Genomic DNA, 15764 nt, shown 5'->3' on the forward strand with positions numbered 1-15764 from the left:
CACAGTAGTTTAAAAAGTTTTGCATTTTTGAAAATGAAATCAAGCAATATATTAGGTCTCTTAGGACACTCCAATAATGTGAAAGCAATGTTTGTTTTAGAAATCCAATTATTCATCTCTTGCTCGGGCTAAACAGTTAAAAAAGCTTTTCTCAGATTTGGTTTAGTCCCAGACTTTCCAAAAAGTGTTATGATTTTTTTCATAAATATGGGAATGAAAGTACATGAAAATGTCCCAAAACGGTGAGCTTTATCTTGCCTTGCCCGTGGAACGAATCAACATTGACCTCATGTGGTGTTTGGAGGCCACGCCCCTCGAGCGTCCTCATTTGCGTGCGCGCGCCTCACGTTTTGCAGGCAGGTGCGCGCACGCTTTGCCAGTCAAAGCAGTCGGCCGCCACGCCCCTTTACGTGTCCTCCCAACATCCAGTCGTCAAGCAAAGGGGAGTACCGAACACACACACACACACACACACACCACATCCTCCTCTTCGCTATAACCAGGACCAGACCACCGGAGCGACTCCCGACGTCAGACCTCATTACCGATTGTCCAGCTTCGCTTTCGCACCGCCCAACACCGCGCGGACTTTCCGGTAGGCCCCGACGCTCGCATGGTTTTTGTGCCACTAACCTTCCCCAAGCAACACTTATAAGCAAACGTTCAGCCAACGGAGAAAGATGCGTCTTAACGTGCTCGTGATTCATTAATAATTAACCACATTGGGGCATTTGGTGGCCGTGACCGGCGCCCGCAGGGGCGGATGCTGATGGAGGAGGCGGGAGTCGACCTACTTACACGGGATCCGTTAAAACGGATGACTGTGTGTGTTGGTGGGGAAGAGCCTTGATCTTCGTTTGCTATGTGGGGTCTCACTCGGCCTCTTCCGGCTTTGCACGCCGCATCCCGGCAGGGTGGGGCACACTTTTACACGGATGGAGGTACAAGACCGGAGGATTTCATAAGGATCATTTCATGGCAACGTGAGCGTTTTAGTGACTATGTGATGACGTCACTTACAAAATAAGCGCCGAAGACTACTGTAACGTTTGATTCTTTGGTGCACCCAAAAGGTTCAAGAGTTTATTATGACCCACGCACGCCTCCCACTTTTTGGGCCTGGCTTTAATGTGCCACCTTGCTCCTTGCATCACATATCAAATGAATCGACTATCATTTGGATATTGGATTCAACATTTAATCATGAACTTAAAATTGTCCAAATCCTCTGATTTCAGCAGGAAATATATTCTCAGATTTCTCTAGTCCTTCATGAAAGCGGACTGACAATCGTTCGTTTCATCAAAATAAGGGATTTCAATTTACATTTACATCTGCATCTGTGAACCAGTACACTTGTCACATAGGTCCGGATGGAAACGCTTTATAGCGAGGAGTAACCCAACTTTGAAGTGCAAAATAGCAGACAAATCTTATTGATGTCAACACAAAGGAGCTTCAATAACAGTTCCTTTCCATTTTTCTTGTTCCGGTAGCGTGACTAATATCTACTATGGACGACTTAGATGTTCCCCAGATGCGGAGGGAAGTGGAATCGCTTCAGTATCAGCTGGCCATCAACAGGGAGAAGTCCTCCATCACAGTCACTGAGTGAGTGGAAACAACACACAGACTAAAACATTGACGTTTTGACATGACGTGGAGAATTGATTTTAAATTGTGGCCACAATATAGATATAGCTATCGTCTGCACAAAATGCTAATTTGCGGCTACGAAATATGAATATGGTATATGATGCTCAGTAGCGGGCTGCGCATTTGGTAGCTGGGCCGTCAGTGGTGACTTATCAGACTTAATCCACCAAAAATCCCCAAATAATTGACGGCCCCCTAAAAGGAGTCTGTAATTGCATACAGATGCCAAAAGATGGCGGCAAAGCACCTGTGGCTGAAAGGACGCTCAGGCATCATCTCCATGCATCAGGCATGTACACAAACATGAACCCATGTTACATACAGTAGTTCATTATTCAATACAAACAAAGCAGCTTCACATGACGCTCATCAGTATGGCGCTGTCATTCAGTATAGAACTGTATTGAACTGCGACTATACAATGGTTCACTGTGCACGGAATACAATCAGTGCAGTCAAGCAGTATAAAATGAAGAGAAAAGACTGCTCGGAATATCCATCCATCCATTTTCTGAGCCGCTTCTCCTCACGAGGGTCGCGGGCGTGCTGGAGCCCATCCCAGCTGTCATCGGGCAGGAGGCGGGGTACACCCTGAACTGGTTGCCAGCCAATCGCAGGGCACATACAAACAAACAACCATTCGCACTCACATTCACACCTACGGGCAATTTAGAGACTTCAATTAACCTAGCATGCATGTTTTTGGGATGTGGGAGGAAACCGGAGTGCCCGGAGAAAACCCACGCAGGCACGGGGAGAACATGCAAACTCCACACAGGCGGGGCCGGGGATTGAACCCGGGTCCTCAGAACTGTGAGGCTGACGCTCTAACCAGTCGTCCACCGTGCCGCTCTGCTCGGAATAAATGTATACAATTTCTTGGAACAAATACTGGAATTTAGGTTTTATCTATAGGTCAGCGCTTTCGGATAGTCCCCCCACCACCGAACAAACTCATTAAATACTACAGTAAATAGACAAAGAGCCAGGATGCTCTAGTGGCGGGCCTTCAATATAGTGGTTAATCTTCGTGTCCCTGCTTGATTGTATTATTCTTATTATTATTTTTTAAGCAATCGTTTATGGGGTTTAAAGTATACTCACTCACATTTGTGAAAGGAGAGCCAGAGTCACCGGCGCACTTTACAGCCGTTTATTGAATGCTGAGAGAACAATAGAACACATCAACACAATGAGCACATACACGTGCAGGAGCTGCTGTCGACCACTGCTCACGCCCAGACACTCACATGTAGACTCATCGACGCCACGTGCCGCCATGTCCCGCCTCTTAAAAGGCACACACATGTACACAGACACTACAGAATATACAGTATTTTCTATCATTTTCATGCTTGAGATTTTTTGTGTTCCAATTTGTTTTTTACAGGTATGTGTGGGTGGGGCTAAACTATTTTTTTTTTTAAAAACATTTGTCTCACTACACCGCAGATTTTGTGGGATTGTGCGATAAATGTTCACTGTACAATCGTATTGCAGTTTCTAGTGCGCTCCATTTGCCTACCCCGACAAACAAGTTCAAATATTAATCCCACAAACTAATATTCCGTACGCACGTTATACCTATTTCATGGCCACAAATCCACACTATGTGCACAGGTTATATGCATTTTGTGGCCACAATTTAATAATTTGTGACAACAAATGTCCATTTTCTGGATACATTCCATCTATATTGTGGCCACAAGTCATGTCTGGAGTTCTGTATGTACTGGATGCCACACATAACTCATAACCATGCGTTGTCCACTTCCCTCAAGTCAAATGTGGGATGACTAAAGTGCATGTTTTTCTTCAGGCTGGTGAAGTGGATCGAGGGTTGCGTGTGTGAGGATCCGTTCCTGAACCCTGAGCTGATGAGAGCAAATCCCTGGGTGGAGAAGGGAAAGTGTGTGATCCTCTGATGATCACACACACATACACACACAAACTCGCATTAAAAAAAACATATCTACACACAGTCAATGCACGGACGCACCACGAATAATGTGTACTCACATAGTCACGCTGCAAAGACACACGCACGCACACTAATACTATTTACTACTACTTATTTATTTGGATACTTTGAATGCTGTTATTTTAAGACTGCTGTGTGTGTGTGTGTGTGTGTGTGTGTGCGCGCGTGCGCAGCACCGAGTAGCTTTTTAGTAGTTTGTTTTTATTGGCTCTTTACACTGTCAATCAAATAATAAAAGAGTGTTTAGAATTTAACAGAACCAAAGAGGTGGCGTACTTCTGTGCTTTTGGTGGCGGTCGTGAGGTGGGGCGGAGTTACAGGAGTTCCCGGATGTAAACGTTCCGCCGCACGGCGTTGGACATGCCTTCGTTGAAGCGGAACCACACGTCGCTGTTGCCCACCGCCTTTCCCATGGCGAGCACGGCACACTTCTGGCCTGCAGAGAGAGGGAAAGAGTTTTTTTTTTTTTTTTTAAGTGCTTGTCCTCTTGATCTGCCGGCTCACTTGTACAGTCAGCCAGTGCAAATGGCCGGGAATACGCAAGCTAGGTGGTATGACAGTAAATATAGTAAACTACAAAACGCTCCTCAGTAACGTGTAATATCAGACTTATACAATCCTGCAGTGGAAATAACGAGCCAGATGACGGTTTACCGTTGCAAAGCTCGGTGCGAAAAGTGGTTTTGGTACCTGTGTCTGAGGACGATGCTGCGGTCGTCTGTTTGGGTGCAACAGGGCGGCCGAAAAAGTCAACCTCTTGCTGTCAGGAGACAAAAGAAGAAATGTTTAGGGGGGGGGGGTGTGGGGGTTAATGATGTGAGGCCACATCACGCAAACACTTTTAGCACTGTCACAAGTCAGAAATGTCCTCGATAGAGGTCAATACATACTTCATGCCACATTAGCCTAATTTAGCAGTTTCACCACGAGAGACTAAAACCCAGTGATGTCCTCATTATCGGCATTTCTATTTTAAGATGACAACGGTGCTACTCACTTGCACCACCTACAGGCAGCAACTGAAACCTACACAACAATACTTCAAATGGACAAAAGGATGATCAGGTAACACGCGCACTGACAATAAATCTGAGATAAATCAAAGTTGCATTCTGAAAGGAAGTTTTTTTTTTTTTTTTTTTTTTAAATGTATAGGTACATATACATTACATTGTTAGTATGAAAACCAAACTTTAAAAAAAAAAAAAGTAAAAATACAAAACTGATGAGTGTCTCACCCTGGGCTCCACTGTGGTCTGTCTGACAATATTCGCCAACCTCTGATGATGGTTCCTGATTGGTTTAGGAGCAGCGCACATCATCTCTACCTCTTTCTGTGTTACGCACACAAAAAACGATTTATGGTGACTAAGTTCTGACAAGTGAGTATAAATAGGATAATATATATATATTTTTTTTTTCCAAAAGTGTCACCACTATGGGGTTCCGCTGTAACATCAGTTGCTCGGCCCTCCTCATCTTCTCCTGCTCCATCTCTCTGCTGATGGTTTGTTTTGCCTGATAGGTCAACTGGCGCCGAGGAGGCAGGCCCGAAAATCTCACCACCGCCTCCACACGCCTGCAGGCACATGCACGCGCAGTGTGAACAACTACACACATCAGGAGGCACACCAAGTGTAGTTTTCAATCTTGAGGGGAGAAATAAGCTTCCACTTTGCCTGTTTGATACATCTGGAATCAAACCTGGATTTCGTCATTATCCAAAACGCTAATCTTCTTAGCACTGATCTCCAGCTCGCCCCCAAACACACACTTGCGTAATTGCTGCATGCCTGCTTCATGCCTATAAATACTGCATCAATCTCTCTAATGGTGTGCTATTTATTGCACATTTTCACAAACGATCAGACATGCTGGCATGTTTCGGGTCACTGCCCTTCCATGAAACTCAAAAGCGCTTAAGCTTCAGGGCAGGAACAATATGGCCTGACGTTTGAAGGGTTTTCTTGTAGACAGCAGAATTCATTGTTCCATTAGTCACAGTACGTCATCCAACGGCCACCACCATGTATAACTGTTGGCATGATGTTATTTTTACGCTAAATGTAACGAGTTGCGTACCTTCTACAAAATTCAAGTTTTGCCGTGTCAGTCCACAGATTATTTCGTCTTGGGACTCATCAAGATGTTTCTTAGAAAATTTAAGGCGAGCTTTCACATTCTTTTTTTGTCAGTCGTGGTCTTAGCTGTGGAACTCCCATGGATGATCTCTCTTACGTTTGAGTCATAACCACTGAATTAACCGAGGCCAATAAGGGCTGCAGTTGTTTGGATGTCGTTTTGGGGTTATTTTGTGACGTCCTTGATAAGTCGCCGTTGCAATGACCGCTCTTGATAAGTTTCATCGGTGTTCCCAGTTATCTCCAATCGTGGATAATGGCTATTGCCATGCTTCACTGAAGTCCCAAAGGTTTGAAAATGGCTTCGCAACCTACAGTATTCCACACTAATAGGCTTCAATTACTCTCACAGGTACCATTTAAGTGGTTTCTTGATTCGACAAATCTGGCAGTAATCAGGCCTGGGTGTGGCCAGTGAAAATGAACGCAGACATTTTTCACACTTTGTAGCATCCATATATATTGTGTATTAGCGTGTGTGTGTGTGTGTGTGTGTGTGTGTGTGCGCGCGTGCACTCACGGCTCGAGGATGTATGCGTACTGCCCCTCGGGGGTGCGGTCTTGCCGGTACGAGAGATTGTACGCCAACATGGTATTGATCAGCTCGCACATCTGCTCCTTCTCTCTGCGACTGAACAGCTGCGGGTTCACCTGGAGGAGATGCAGGATTTTATTGATCCATATTTGTCACGGGGAATGAATTTGGGGAGCTTCAGGTATATACTGTACGTACGGGGCGTAGTTTGGGACAGATGATATCAAGGAGCAGTGTGAGAATGTCCAGGGTGAGGTTAAGATGGCTGATCCTGGTCCTGATGCTGGCCGGAATGTCGGACAACATGGTGGACAGAGCGTTTCTGCTGCTCTGGAGATTAGAAGTCGCCTGCGTGGGCGGGCAGACATTGTGAACTATGTGAATGAACAAACTATCCAAGTATGCATCTAGTCAAAAATTGAGATTCACCTCGTGTTGGCTGTGTGGATAGTTGATGCGAGGCACGTGCGGGTGCGCGAACAGGAAGTGATAAGCAACAGACAGGAAGGGCAGGTACTTCATGAGGGTGAAGCTCTGCCTGTGCAAGATGACTTGGTTGAGCCGGTCAGAAAAGCTCATCCAGTCCAGAGCGTCGCACACGCTCTGCAGGTTGGGATCTCGCACCCTCATGGACAGATAGTTGTCATAGAGACCCTGAGGGAAGGAGAGTGAAATTAGAACGCTACTGGTGCTAAAAATATATTATAATTTGGCACATCTTTAATACCTGAGAAACTTTTTCATATTCTCCACTAGATGAGGCCAAGTCGAGAATGTGCTGGAACCTCTGACCGCCGCCCCCTGAACCAGGGACTTCCTCAAACCTCTCACCAATACGTTTCCTACAGAAAGTTTGGGGATCAGATTTAATAACTTTTCAATTATGTTGAATAAATGTTGCCACAATATCTCTTATGGTTGATCAACTAGTAAACATTTTTACAGTGACTGTCGTTTGATTAATTCATGCTATCATATCTATCTACAGCTCTTTGGACTACAAAAATGGATTTTATTTTTGGATAGCAGATTTGACAATTGTCATTTTTTTACCGTAAGTATAAGGCTTATTCTAAACTTTTTAAGGATACACGACACCCTTTACATACACAGAATGATTACTTTGTCATTAAATTAGAATTTAAAAAAGAATGTTTTTTTTTAAATGAACAAGTCTACCTCTCTCTCTCAACCTGTCACTTATCAGCAAGTGGATGTCTGTCAAAAGTGTACCAACCCACGTGAATTTTATTTGATAGAGATTTGCCACTTCTGCGCAACAAAATGGAGAGGGAGGGCGACAACGGGTGCCTTTTGTCAAACCTATAAGTCATACTTGTGGCAAACGTGGCATTAAATGGAGCTACTGTACCGTTTAGGCCGTGGTAACTGGAAGATCTCCTGCCACAGATGGAACACTCCTTTGTTTTGGTCCTTCTGGCCCACAGCCACACACTGGATGGTCCTGGTGTTGAGCTGCTTGTGGCCTCGGCCGAAAAGGAACTGCAAAAAAAAAAAAAAAAAAAAAAAAAAAAAAAAATCAAATACAAAAATAAAATAGTGCCTTGTCATTCCATAACCACGCTTGGAACTCAAAACACAAATCTCAAATCATCTTTCCCCAGTGAAATGAATCAAAATGCCATTAATCCGGTCCGGCCACCCTAAACAAAAACATCCAACAAAACTTTTAGCAATGTTTATTAATAAGAAAACAAGCACTCTATGGTATTGTAGATTATGATAAATTACAGTAATAACGTGTTATGTGTTAACATGAATGTAAAGAATTAAACAGTTTGCACATCATGATAATTCAATGGACATTGTGCTGCTTCTTCTGGTGTGTGTGCCTTGGGCACAGCATACCTGTGATACATCATAAAGAAAAGAAAAGAAAAGAACCCCAAAAAAATGGTGTCTTCCAAACTCAGTAAGCTGCAGCGATGTCATTTTTAGCAAAGGATAAATAATGTAAGTCTGCGAGTATTGTTATATTGTGTTTCTACATGTGTTGCTGCACTGTCTGTGTTCAAATATCAATTGCATAATTGATGCTAGTGTTTTTTAGCATCAAGGCATTTTACATTGTGCGCTGGCAATAAGCCAGTGGACATTTTGTAATGGGCCCCTTGTATGTGGTGATTCTACAACATCTTTTTCCTGTTTTGAAGTACGCCAAGTGAGGAAAATAGTTGCATACTCCAAAGCTTGAACATAGATGCCCTCTTACCTGGAGTGTGTTGATGCAAGACCTGATGTCGTTGTCTGTTTTCTCACAAAGTAACATCAGCGTGCCGGTGTCTGCCTTCATCCCCTGTCGGAGAGAGATCTGCGAACCAAGGACACAAACGTGGCAAAGTGTTTTATGCGTCGTTGAGCTGCTTGATGTGTGTGCGTGCGTGCGTATGGCGTGTACCTCTGCCAGTCTCTGAGCCAGACGGGAGGGCTGAGTCTGGGGGAACGTCAGGAGGAAAGCCTGCTGCCTCAGCGGTCTGAGAGCTGGAACGTAACTGACAAAAACATTTTTAAAAAAATATTAAAACAATTTTCTTGCTTCATGCGGCCGTTTAAACTTAGGAGTCGTTTTTTTTTACGGGTCGTTGCAGATGCAGATGATTGGTCGCATGAGAATGGGCTCCTTCTTTTTCTTCTTCTTTGCGGAATCTGCGGCAGCCTCACTGCCGTGTCCGTCTTTTCTGTTCAGGGTCGCCAACAGTATGTTGATAGCAGCCTGCGCAGAAAAACAAAATAAATTCAAACAACTTTTCGAAATTGTATTTGTATTTATTTTCTCTCACCACTGAAGAGGAAAATAGTATGTACTGGCTATTTAGTTAAAAATCTGTATGAGCAATAAGTAATGTGCACACTACACATCACAACACAGTTAAATTAGTATGGTTTTAGTCCAACGTACTGCCGGGGCACCGTCAATTTCGTCAATAACGAGGCAGTTTGGCCGCTCGTTGGCGCCTAAAACGGATTTCATCTGCGTAGCCGTGTCAATGCGTTTCTGGAACACCTCAGCACTGCGATCGTCACTGCACAACAACAAAAAGTCAGCACAGGAAAAGGATTCAAAATAGAAGTGTAGTTAATGACTGTAGGCGTCTCTAACCTTGCGTTGATTTCCACTACATTGTAGCCAGCATGCTTCGCAATAACATGAGCCAGGGTGGTCTTCCCCAAACCTGGAGGACCAGACAACAGCGCCACCTAGAGAGAGGGAAAGTATCAGTTATTTGAATGAATGACTCAATGGAATAGGTATTTGTGATTATTAAGGTCGATGAAACGCATTTGAAACTGCGGATTCAATTCTGAACTAAAATTCAGAGTCAAATTTCATTCTCGCCAACTGATTCATGTTGGGGAAACAAGCTGCTTCAAAAAGGAATTGAGGTAATACAGACACGTTGAGGCGCTAACGTTACAAGCCTGGGGAACCTCGCATCATTCGCTCCACGTTATTACGTATTTCAGGTAGGCTATATTTGCTGTGAATTAGCCTTCCTCCATACGGTTCCCAAGGAAGTGAAAAGTACAAGTGCTTGTGCTGTTAAGAAGTCTTTGGACCATAACCTCAGTACATCAAGGCACCGCTGTATAGACAAAAAAAAAGGTACAAAGTGGAATCTGAGATTACGAATTTTATTTGTTCAATGACCCCGTTCTCAAACAGAGATAATGTTTTCCATTGAAGTGAACGGAGACGCAATGAATCCGTTCCAGCCGAAGAATGACGTTACATTTAACTTAGTTTGATTGTTGTATGGTTAAAACAAAATTAAAGACTGCAACACAGAAATAGGTGAAAACACAACTGATGATTATGAAATAACAGTGAGTTGGCTACCAAACCACTGTGCCAGTGTCTTCGCCGCTAAAGGTACCGTAATGTTTACGTTCACTGTGGTTACTGCTAGCCCGATATGGCCACCACCTCCCAAAATGCAGCACAGCTTTTGTGTTGCACTGAGGGACGTGGTTACTATTTAAGAAAAAAAAGAAACCTGCAGCACACAGCCTTTGATGTTTATGCGGCGAGAAAAACACTTTATGAAAAAAAAGCAGCTCTGCCAAGACTGTTTGCAAACCCAAACAAGCGTGTAATTTAAACTGGAGTGTGACAAGTTGATATTAAGCGTGCTGTAATTCCTTTTTCTTTTGTGCATCTTGATGCAATAATGCCCGAAACCTTATATTGAGACACCTGGTAATTATTTATTTGTTTAAATTGTGGAAAAATGGCCAACTGTCTTCTTTAAGGTAGCGACTCAACAACATTGCCTTGTTCAAAACACAAGTTCACCTTAAATTTGGGCCGTTTGTGCAGGTCCAGTTCGGCCTCCAGTATCTCCTCAGTCATCTCCATCTTGCTTTTGAAGCGATTTAGGTTCTGATTGGCTTGATTGGGTTTGAATGAGGCTTGCTTTGGGGCTTGTCTGTCGGGCCGCGCGGGGCGAGAAACCCTCTCTCTTCCGAAAACCACAGTGTCCCACAGCTTCAGCCACTTCAGCAGACAACGGTTGGTAAACTAAAATAAAAACAGTTCCAAAAAAATGTTTCTGTCACTCAAGCACCATGTAAGAGGTTTCATTTATGCAAAGAAGGATGGTGTGAGGGTATGGACATGGACGTGTCGTACATCATCACTGAGCAGCTCAGTGTAGTGGCGAGGAGAATATCTATCAACCCACAGTCGAAAACTTTGACCCTCAGAGTCTTCTGGATCCCCCTCTTCCTCCTCTGTACCTTCAGGCTCAACCAAGATGTCATTGACACTGCTGGAATATGATACAATGCAAAATGAAAATTAAATGCTTGTGCGAAAGAAAGCGGCGCGATGGAGTACCTGGCTGGTTGCTCTGTGAGGCGCTGTGACTCCTCTACAACCTGCTGGTGGCGCTGCAGTTTAAAAGAACAATTCATTTTCACAGTCTTAACTTGATAACTTAAAGGATATGTTTTGTCCTCTTGTATCATCCTGGGATTTGTGAATAATTTTTTTTTTTAATCTGAAAAAAAAAAAAAACTGAGGTAAGGTGTATTTTATTCAGCTAATTTAGCATTTTGTTGTGTGTGCATGGTTTGTTTTGCTCATGGGGTACCTGTTGTCAGTTCACTCCAGATTAATCTGTCAGAATTTAGCTTGAAGAAAAGTGTGTCATGTTTTTTTTTTTTTTCTTCAGTATGCAAGTTAATAAAAGGGGGAAGCTAGTTTTTTTTGTGCCAAGTTATCATTTCATAGTCTGTACTTTTTTACTTTTACTTCAGTCAAGGATTTGAATCCATACTTCTACTATTACCAGCCTTTTTTTTTTTTTTTAACCGTAATAAAAAAACTACAGCGTGTGAGTATTTTTGCCACCTGTTGGTGTCTGCCATAATAAAGGGGTGATGTACTCACTCTGTCTGCCTCTTGCTCTCTCAGGACACCTACTGGCACAACGAGCAGCCCCAAAGAACCCTGGGAGTTGGGTATCATTCTGCAATCTGCCACCTAGACACAAAGGCCCTCCTTTACTAATATCCCAAAAAGCAGGCGCTAAATTGTATGTTCACTCATGCTAACAGATTGTGCAAAAGGTGTAAAAATGGTGGAGATGTCCATATTTAAAAGGGTCTTCTGCACGTTAGGTAGCTGTAATTGCTTTCATCAAAAAAATTGGGAGCGCACCTGAAACGGAAAATCATGTTTGAAGTGATGGAATTGAAAGTGTTAGGTGGAAGACAAACAAACACCTAACCTAACCTGACAATTGTGTGCTGAAATGATCCAGACGCAAGGAAAGGCAGTTGAAGTATTTTTATGGGTGATACGGCATGACTCCTTCTTGTGACTGGCTTCAAGTAAGCCCATAGATCTTTTTTGTCATGGGCCAAATTGGAGTTGTAGTTTCCCTCGGAGGGCCGTTATCACTGAGAACCCATATAAATGGATGATCGCCTCATATTATTACATAGTAGTTTCGAAATCAGAAACCCGTAAAAACGGCTTGTTCAAGTATTATTCAATTTATTGTAAAAGACGCATTGCTAACAAATTTTTTTTGCAATATCTCATCCTTTTGAAAAGTGAAGAAACTTTGCAATTTGGGTTATTTAGCAAGAAACATGATGCACATTATTTGGTTTTGCGGGCCACATAAAATTATATGCTGGGCCGGATCTTGCCCCAGAGCCTCGAGTTTGACAAATGTGTCTCAGATTATTCATAAACTCCACTATTACATTGCTAAATAGACCATATGTTGCAAAGAAAAAAACATTTCCGGCTTATTAAAAATGTTTGCACAAGTGGAAAAGATAAATTCTCCCCGTTGCCTCTCATTTTCATGTGCTTTGCTAGCACCTCCGTGCGTGCCGATTTGGACTTGCCTTTGACACACGGAATTTAAAGACGCAAAATCAGCCATCGCAATTCGTCTCAGATTTGATAAATCACATTTGAAATGCACGGCAATTTTGCGTGCTTGGCACTAGTCCTGGCTGCGCCTCTTTACGAGATCAGCCTCCACATTTGTTTGGGTGAGCAATTCAGTTTGCGCCCGCCTTTGTACGTGGAAACCTTTAGTAAATCAGGCCCCAAGTAGTAACACAGCATTGATGAACAAATACAAACACTGTGAAAATAGACAGCATTTTGGAATTAATCATCTATGACTGATGTGTTGCAGTCCTTCTTAATACATAACGCTTCAGTCCACCTTTTCTGCTTCGGTGTCCTTCTGGCGGAGGTAGATGCGACTCCCCGAAGAGTCGGTGACGGTGACGTAGTCGCCTTCTAAGGGGGGTCTTCTCATTGCACGTGACTGCGTCGCCATGGCAGCAGGTGGCCTGGGAGACTCTGATATTGTTGCAAAGCCACTGATATCCAGAGCTGCACCTGAGGAAGCTCTGGAAAGCCACAAAATGCCTTCCTTAATTGTTACGTCTAAATACTGTATGTGAATCATGATATACGAGTATAGTCAACTACCTTCAATTTAAATGGTGCTTGATTTTAAGCGGTTACATAGATGATTACTTAATCCTTTACTATTTTTCTACCCCCCCACCCCCGCCCCCGTGCTTGCGTGTTTTCTCATCAGGTAATCAGGTTAAGTGAAGACTAAGCTGTCCGGGTAAACGGTTGGTTGTCTATATGTGGCCTGCGATTGGCTGGTAACCAGTCCAGGGTCTACCCCCTACCCCCCTTGCGCAAAGTGAGCGGGAATAGTCTCCAGCTCACCCGCGACCCTAATGAGGATGCGTACGTCTATAGAAAACGTATGGACGGATATTATTAAATTCCGAGATGTATGTAAAAAATCTCTGTGAATATTTCCTGCCCAATTCTCCTACCCGACTGTATGAGGTGGTTCATCGTGTTCTGGAGAGGAAGGCGGCGTGATGTCATCACTCGGAGCAGGGGTAAAAAGTCGCTTGACCACACCGACGTCCTGCTTCTGACGCTTTGCTGTTGGAGCTTGTATTAAAAAAATAAAATAAAAAAAGACAGCAAAGAAAAGGAGAAAGGTCAGGGTGGATATTTATAGGCTAGACAACAACTTTTTTGATCGCAATAAAAAATGAATTTGGCGAAACAAAAATGTTGAGCACAAATAAAAAATACAAATCTAAAGTACTACGCCTGCAAGTATAATGATTTTTTTTTCTTCTATTGAAACCCCTTTTGTGTGCAGCACTGTATAGTCATATGTAAATGTGTATTTTCAGTAATGAAAAAAGAAATTACATGTTCTCCTCGCTGACTCTGCAGACTATGGTGGGCACAGTCAATCTACTTAGATTTGGCTGCTCTCGTTGCATTCTCGTTTCCCTCGTTGTCAAACCGAGGACAAGCGCATGGTCCACGACAGTTGCCTGTACTTCGTCTGAAATGCCAATTTTTTGTTGTTGTCTTATACCTCCTCTCGCTCTCTCTCTCTCCCCCTCCTCTTACTCTGCCTCTCAGATTGTCTCAATCCATAGTGAAACTTCAACCACTGTCATTGAACTGTCGTTTATTACTTTCGTCACATCATTGGCCACGTGTGATACATTTTTTTTTTTACTGTGTTCATGTTGAGACACCTGTGCTTTCATCGAGTTTCACTTTTGTTTCCTGTGCCTCCCGTTATGCAACACAAATGCATCAGAGTGCAAAATGGGAAAATATGTTTGCAAGTTATGTCTAACTAGGTAAGCGGGTCCAGGGCACTGAGGATTCGGTTCAGACCACAGGGTTTTGTGTTTTCGCAATTGAGAAATGTCGTAAACAGTCGCAGTGTAAAGCAAACTCACTGATTGGCTGATCAGACAGCTGCTGGTATGCGTCATCATTTGCACTCTGCCTCTGACGCTTCGCAGGCTTGGAATATTCCTCTAAAATAAAAAGAATATATATATAATAATAAAGCTCCATGAATTAAGCAAACAAACCAGTTAAGTACATATACAGACCGGCAGATTAATAGGATACTGTATTCATTCTGTGAGGAAAATTAGATAATAATTCTAATAATAATAATTCTGATTCTGATTAGATTAATGCACTTTTGTACACTGTGATGCAGTCCAGTTACTACAATAAGCATATCTTTTTTTTTTTTTTTTTGCTTTGCTATATATTACGTTTCTGGGTCTTCATCCAAGTTTTACAAAAGGTTAAAGTTACACTTACACGAGTGAAACTAGTGTCGAAATACTGTTGAGCCCTCGAATTTTTTTTTTTTTCAGCAAAAACGCTGTCTCGTGTCCTAACATTTGAAAAACGTGCTGTATAAGGTTAAACACACTATTATAGCGTGAAGAAAATAGTGAAGTCAGCGAAAAGGTAAAGAACAATATAAAATGTTTAAAAAGCAAACGTAAAGCCAACCAGGTGAACAAGAAAAAGACTGCACACAAATACATGTAATCCGAACGATAATTGGTATACATATGAAAACATTTGTTCCGCCGTCACAAAGTTGAGGATACTGAGGATAAATGTAAATGTTTCCGCAGGGTTTGTTGTTGTTATGTACTCACCTTCCAACTGAGCCAAAGCATCCAACTCGTCGGCGAACTGCTCCTCGAAATCGTCCTCAATCTCAAACATTTCGTCATATTCATCCATGGCTGCTCCACAATATCTGTGTTTATTTCACAGCTGGGAAACTCTTTTGGTTGTTAAAACAAAAAGCAACATCAGTGTTGACGAAAGTTGTTTCCCGGCATTTTTAAGTCGTGGCGCTCTACTTCCGGGTAAGTGAGGCTTTCAGGCCTTTGATTGGTTGTCACAAGTTATCTTTTCCGGGTTAATGTGATTACCACAAAATAAAAATAGAAACGGAAAATCTAAACGTTACACTGATCATTCTCCAATTTCTTGTCCATGTACTAGCAAATGGAATCAAGGCAATCAGAAAAGTAAATTTTCACAGAAGAAATCAAGTAGCTGCTTGGTAACAGTAAACAG

The 15764-nt window shown here is 42.8% G+C and overlaps 2 protein-coding genes across 3 annotated transcripts; one reads left to right on the forward strand and one right to left on the reverse strand.

Annotated features, from left to right (window-relative positions):
- The first annotated feature begins 379 nt into the window (after positions 1–379).
- On the forward strand, positions 380–3895 carry LOC133404448 (guanine nucleotide-binding protein G(I)/G(S)/G(O) subunit gamma-13-like). The gene is made up of 3 exons (XM_061680349.1): positions 380–595; positions 1497–1611; positions 3476–3895. Exons 2-3 carry the CDS (start codon positions 1514–1516, stop codon positions 3579–3581), a joined length of 204 nt encoding a protein of 67 aa, XP_061536333.1. The 5' UTR covers positions 380–595; positions 1497–1513; the 3' UTR covers positions 3582–3895.
- Positions 2483–15529, reverse strand: chtf18 (CTF18, chromosome transmission fidelity factor 18 homolog (S. cerevisiae)). Of its 2 annotated transcripts, XM_061680346.1 has the most exons (23): positions 15335–15529; positions 14606–14686; positions 13664–13787; positions 13027–13216; positions 11727–11819; positions 11172–11224; positions 10965–11103; positions 10629–10853; positions 9435–9532; positions 9234–9357; positions 8911–9047; positions 8733–8826; positions 8547–8645; positions 7686–7816; positions 7041–7155; positions 6743–6967; positions 6512–6661; positions 6299–6429; positions 5072–5216; positions 4876–4971; positions 4328–4397; positions 3914–4073; positions 2483–3547 (listed from the first exon to the last, which is right to left on the reverse strand). In XM_061680346.1, exons 1-22 carry the CDS (start codon positions 15420–15422, stop codon positions 3952–3954), a joined length of 2730 nt encoding a protein of 909 aa, XP_061536330.1. In that variant the 5' UTR covers positions 15423–15529; the 3' UTR covers positions 2483–3547; positions 3914–3951. The 2 variants fall into 2 exon arrangements, with proteins under 2 accessions (XP_061536330.1, XP_061536331.1); XM_061680347.1 differs by lacking the exon at positions 15335–15529 and having other exon boundaries at positions 13027–13214; positions 14606–14682.
- Positions 15530–15764: the final 235 nt, after the last annotated feature.

This window comes from Phycodurus eques, chromosome 6, assembly GCF_024500275.1.
Source record: "Phycodurus eques isolate BA_2022a chromosome 6, UOR_Pequ_1.1, whole genome shotgun sequence".
Lineage (NCBI taxonomy): Eukaryota > Metazoa > Chordata > Actinopteri > Syngnathiformes > Syngnathidae > Phycodurus > Phycodurus eques.

Excerpts from the sequence above, each read along its gene's own strand:
- chtf18 (XM_061680346.1), bottom strand. The coding sequence starts at position 15,422 with ATGGATGAATATGACGAAATGTTTGAGATTGAGGACGATTTCGAGGAG. Across the intron at positions 11,225-11,726 it reads GAGAGCAAGAGGCAGACAGA|CGCCACCAGCAGGTTGTAGA; the intron begins GTGAGTACATCA and ends TTTAAACTGCAG. Across the intron at positions 8,646-8,732 it reads TGGCTCAGAGACTGGCAGAG|ATCTCTCTCCGACAGGGGAT; the intron begins GTACACGCCATA and ends CTTGGTTCGCAG.
- LOC133404448 (XM_061680349.1), top strand. The coding sequence starts at position 1,514 with ATGGACGACTTAGATGTTCCCCAGATGCGGAGGGAAGTGGAATCGCTT. Across the intron at positions 1,612-3,475 it reads TCCTCCATCACAGTCACTGA|GCTGGTGAAGTGGATCGAGG; the intron begins GTGAGTGGAAAC and ends GTTTTTCTTCAG.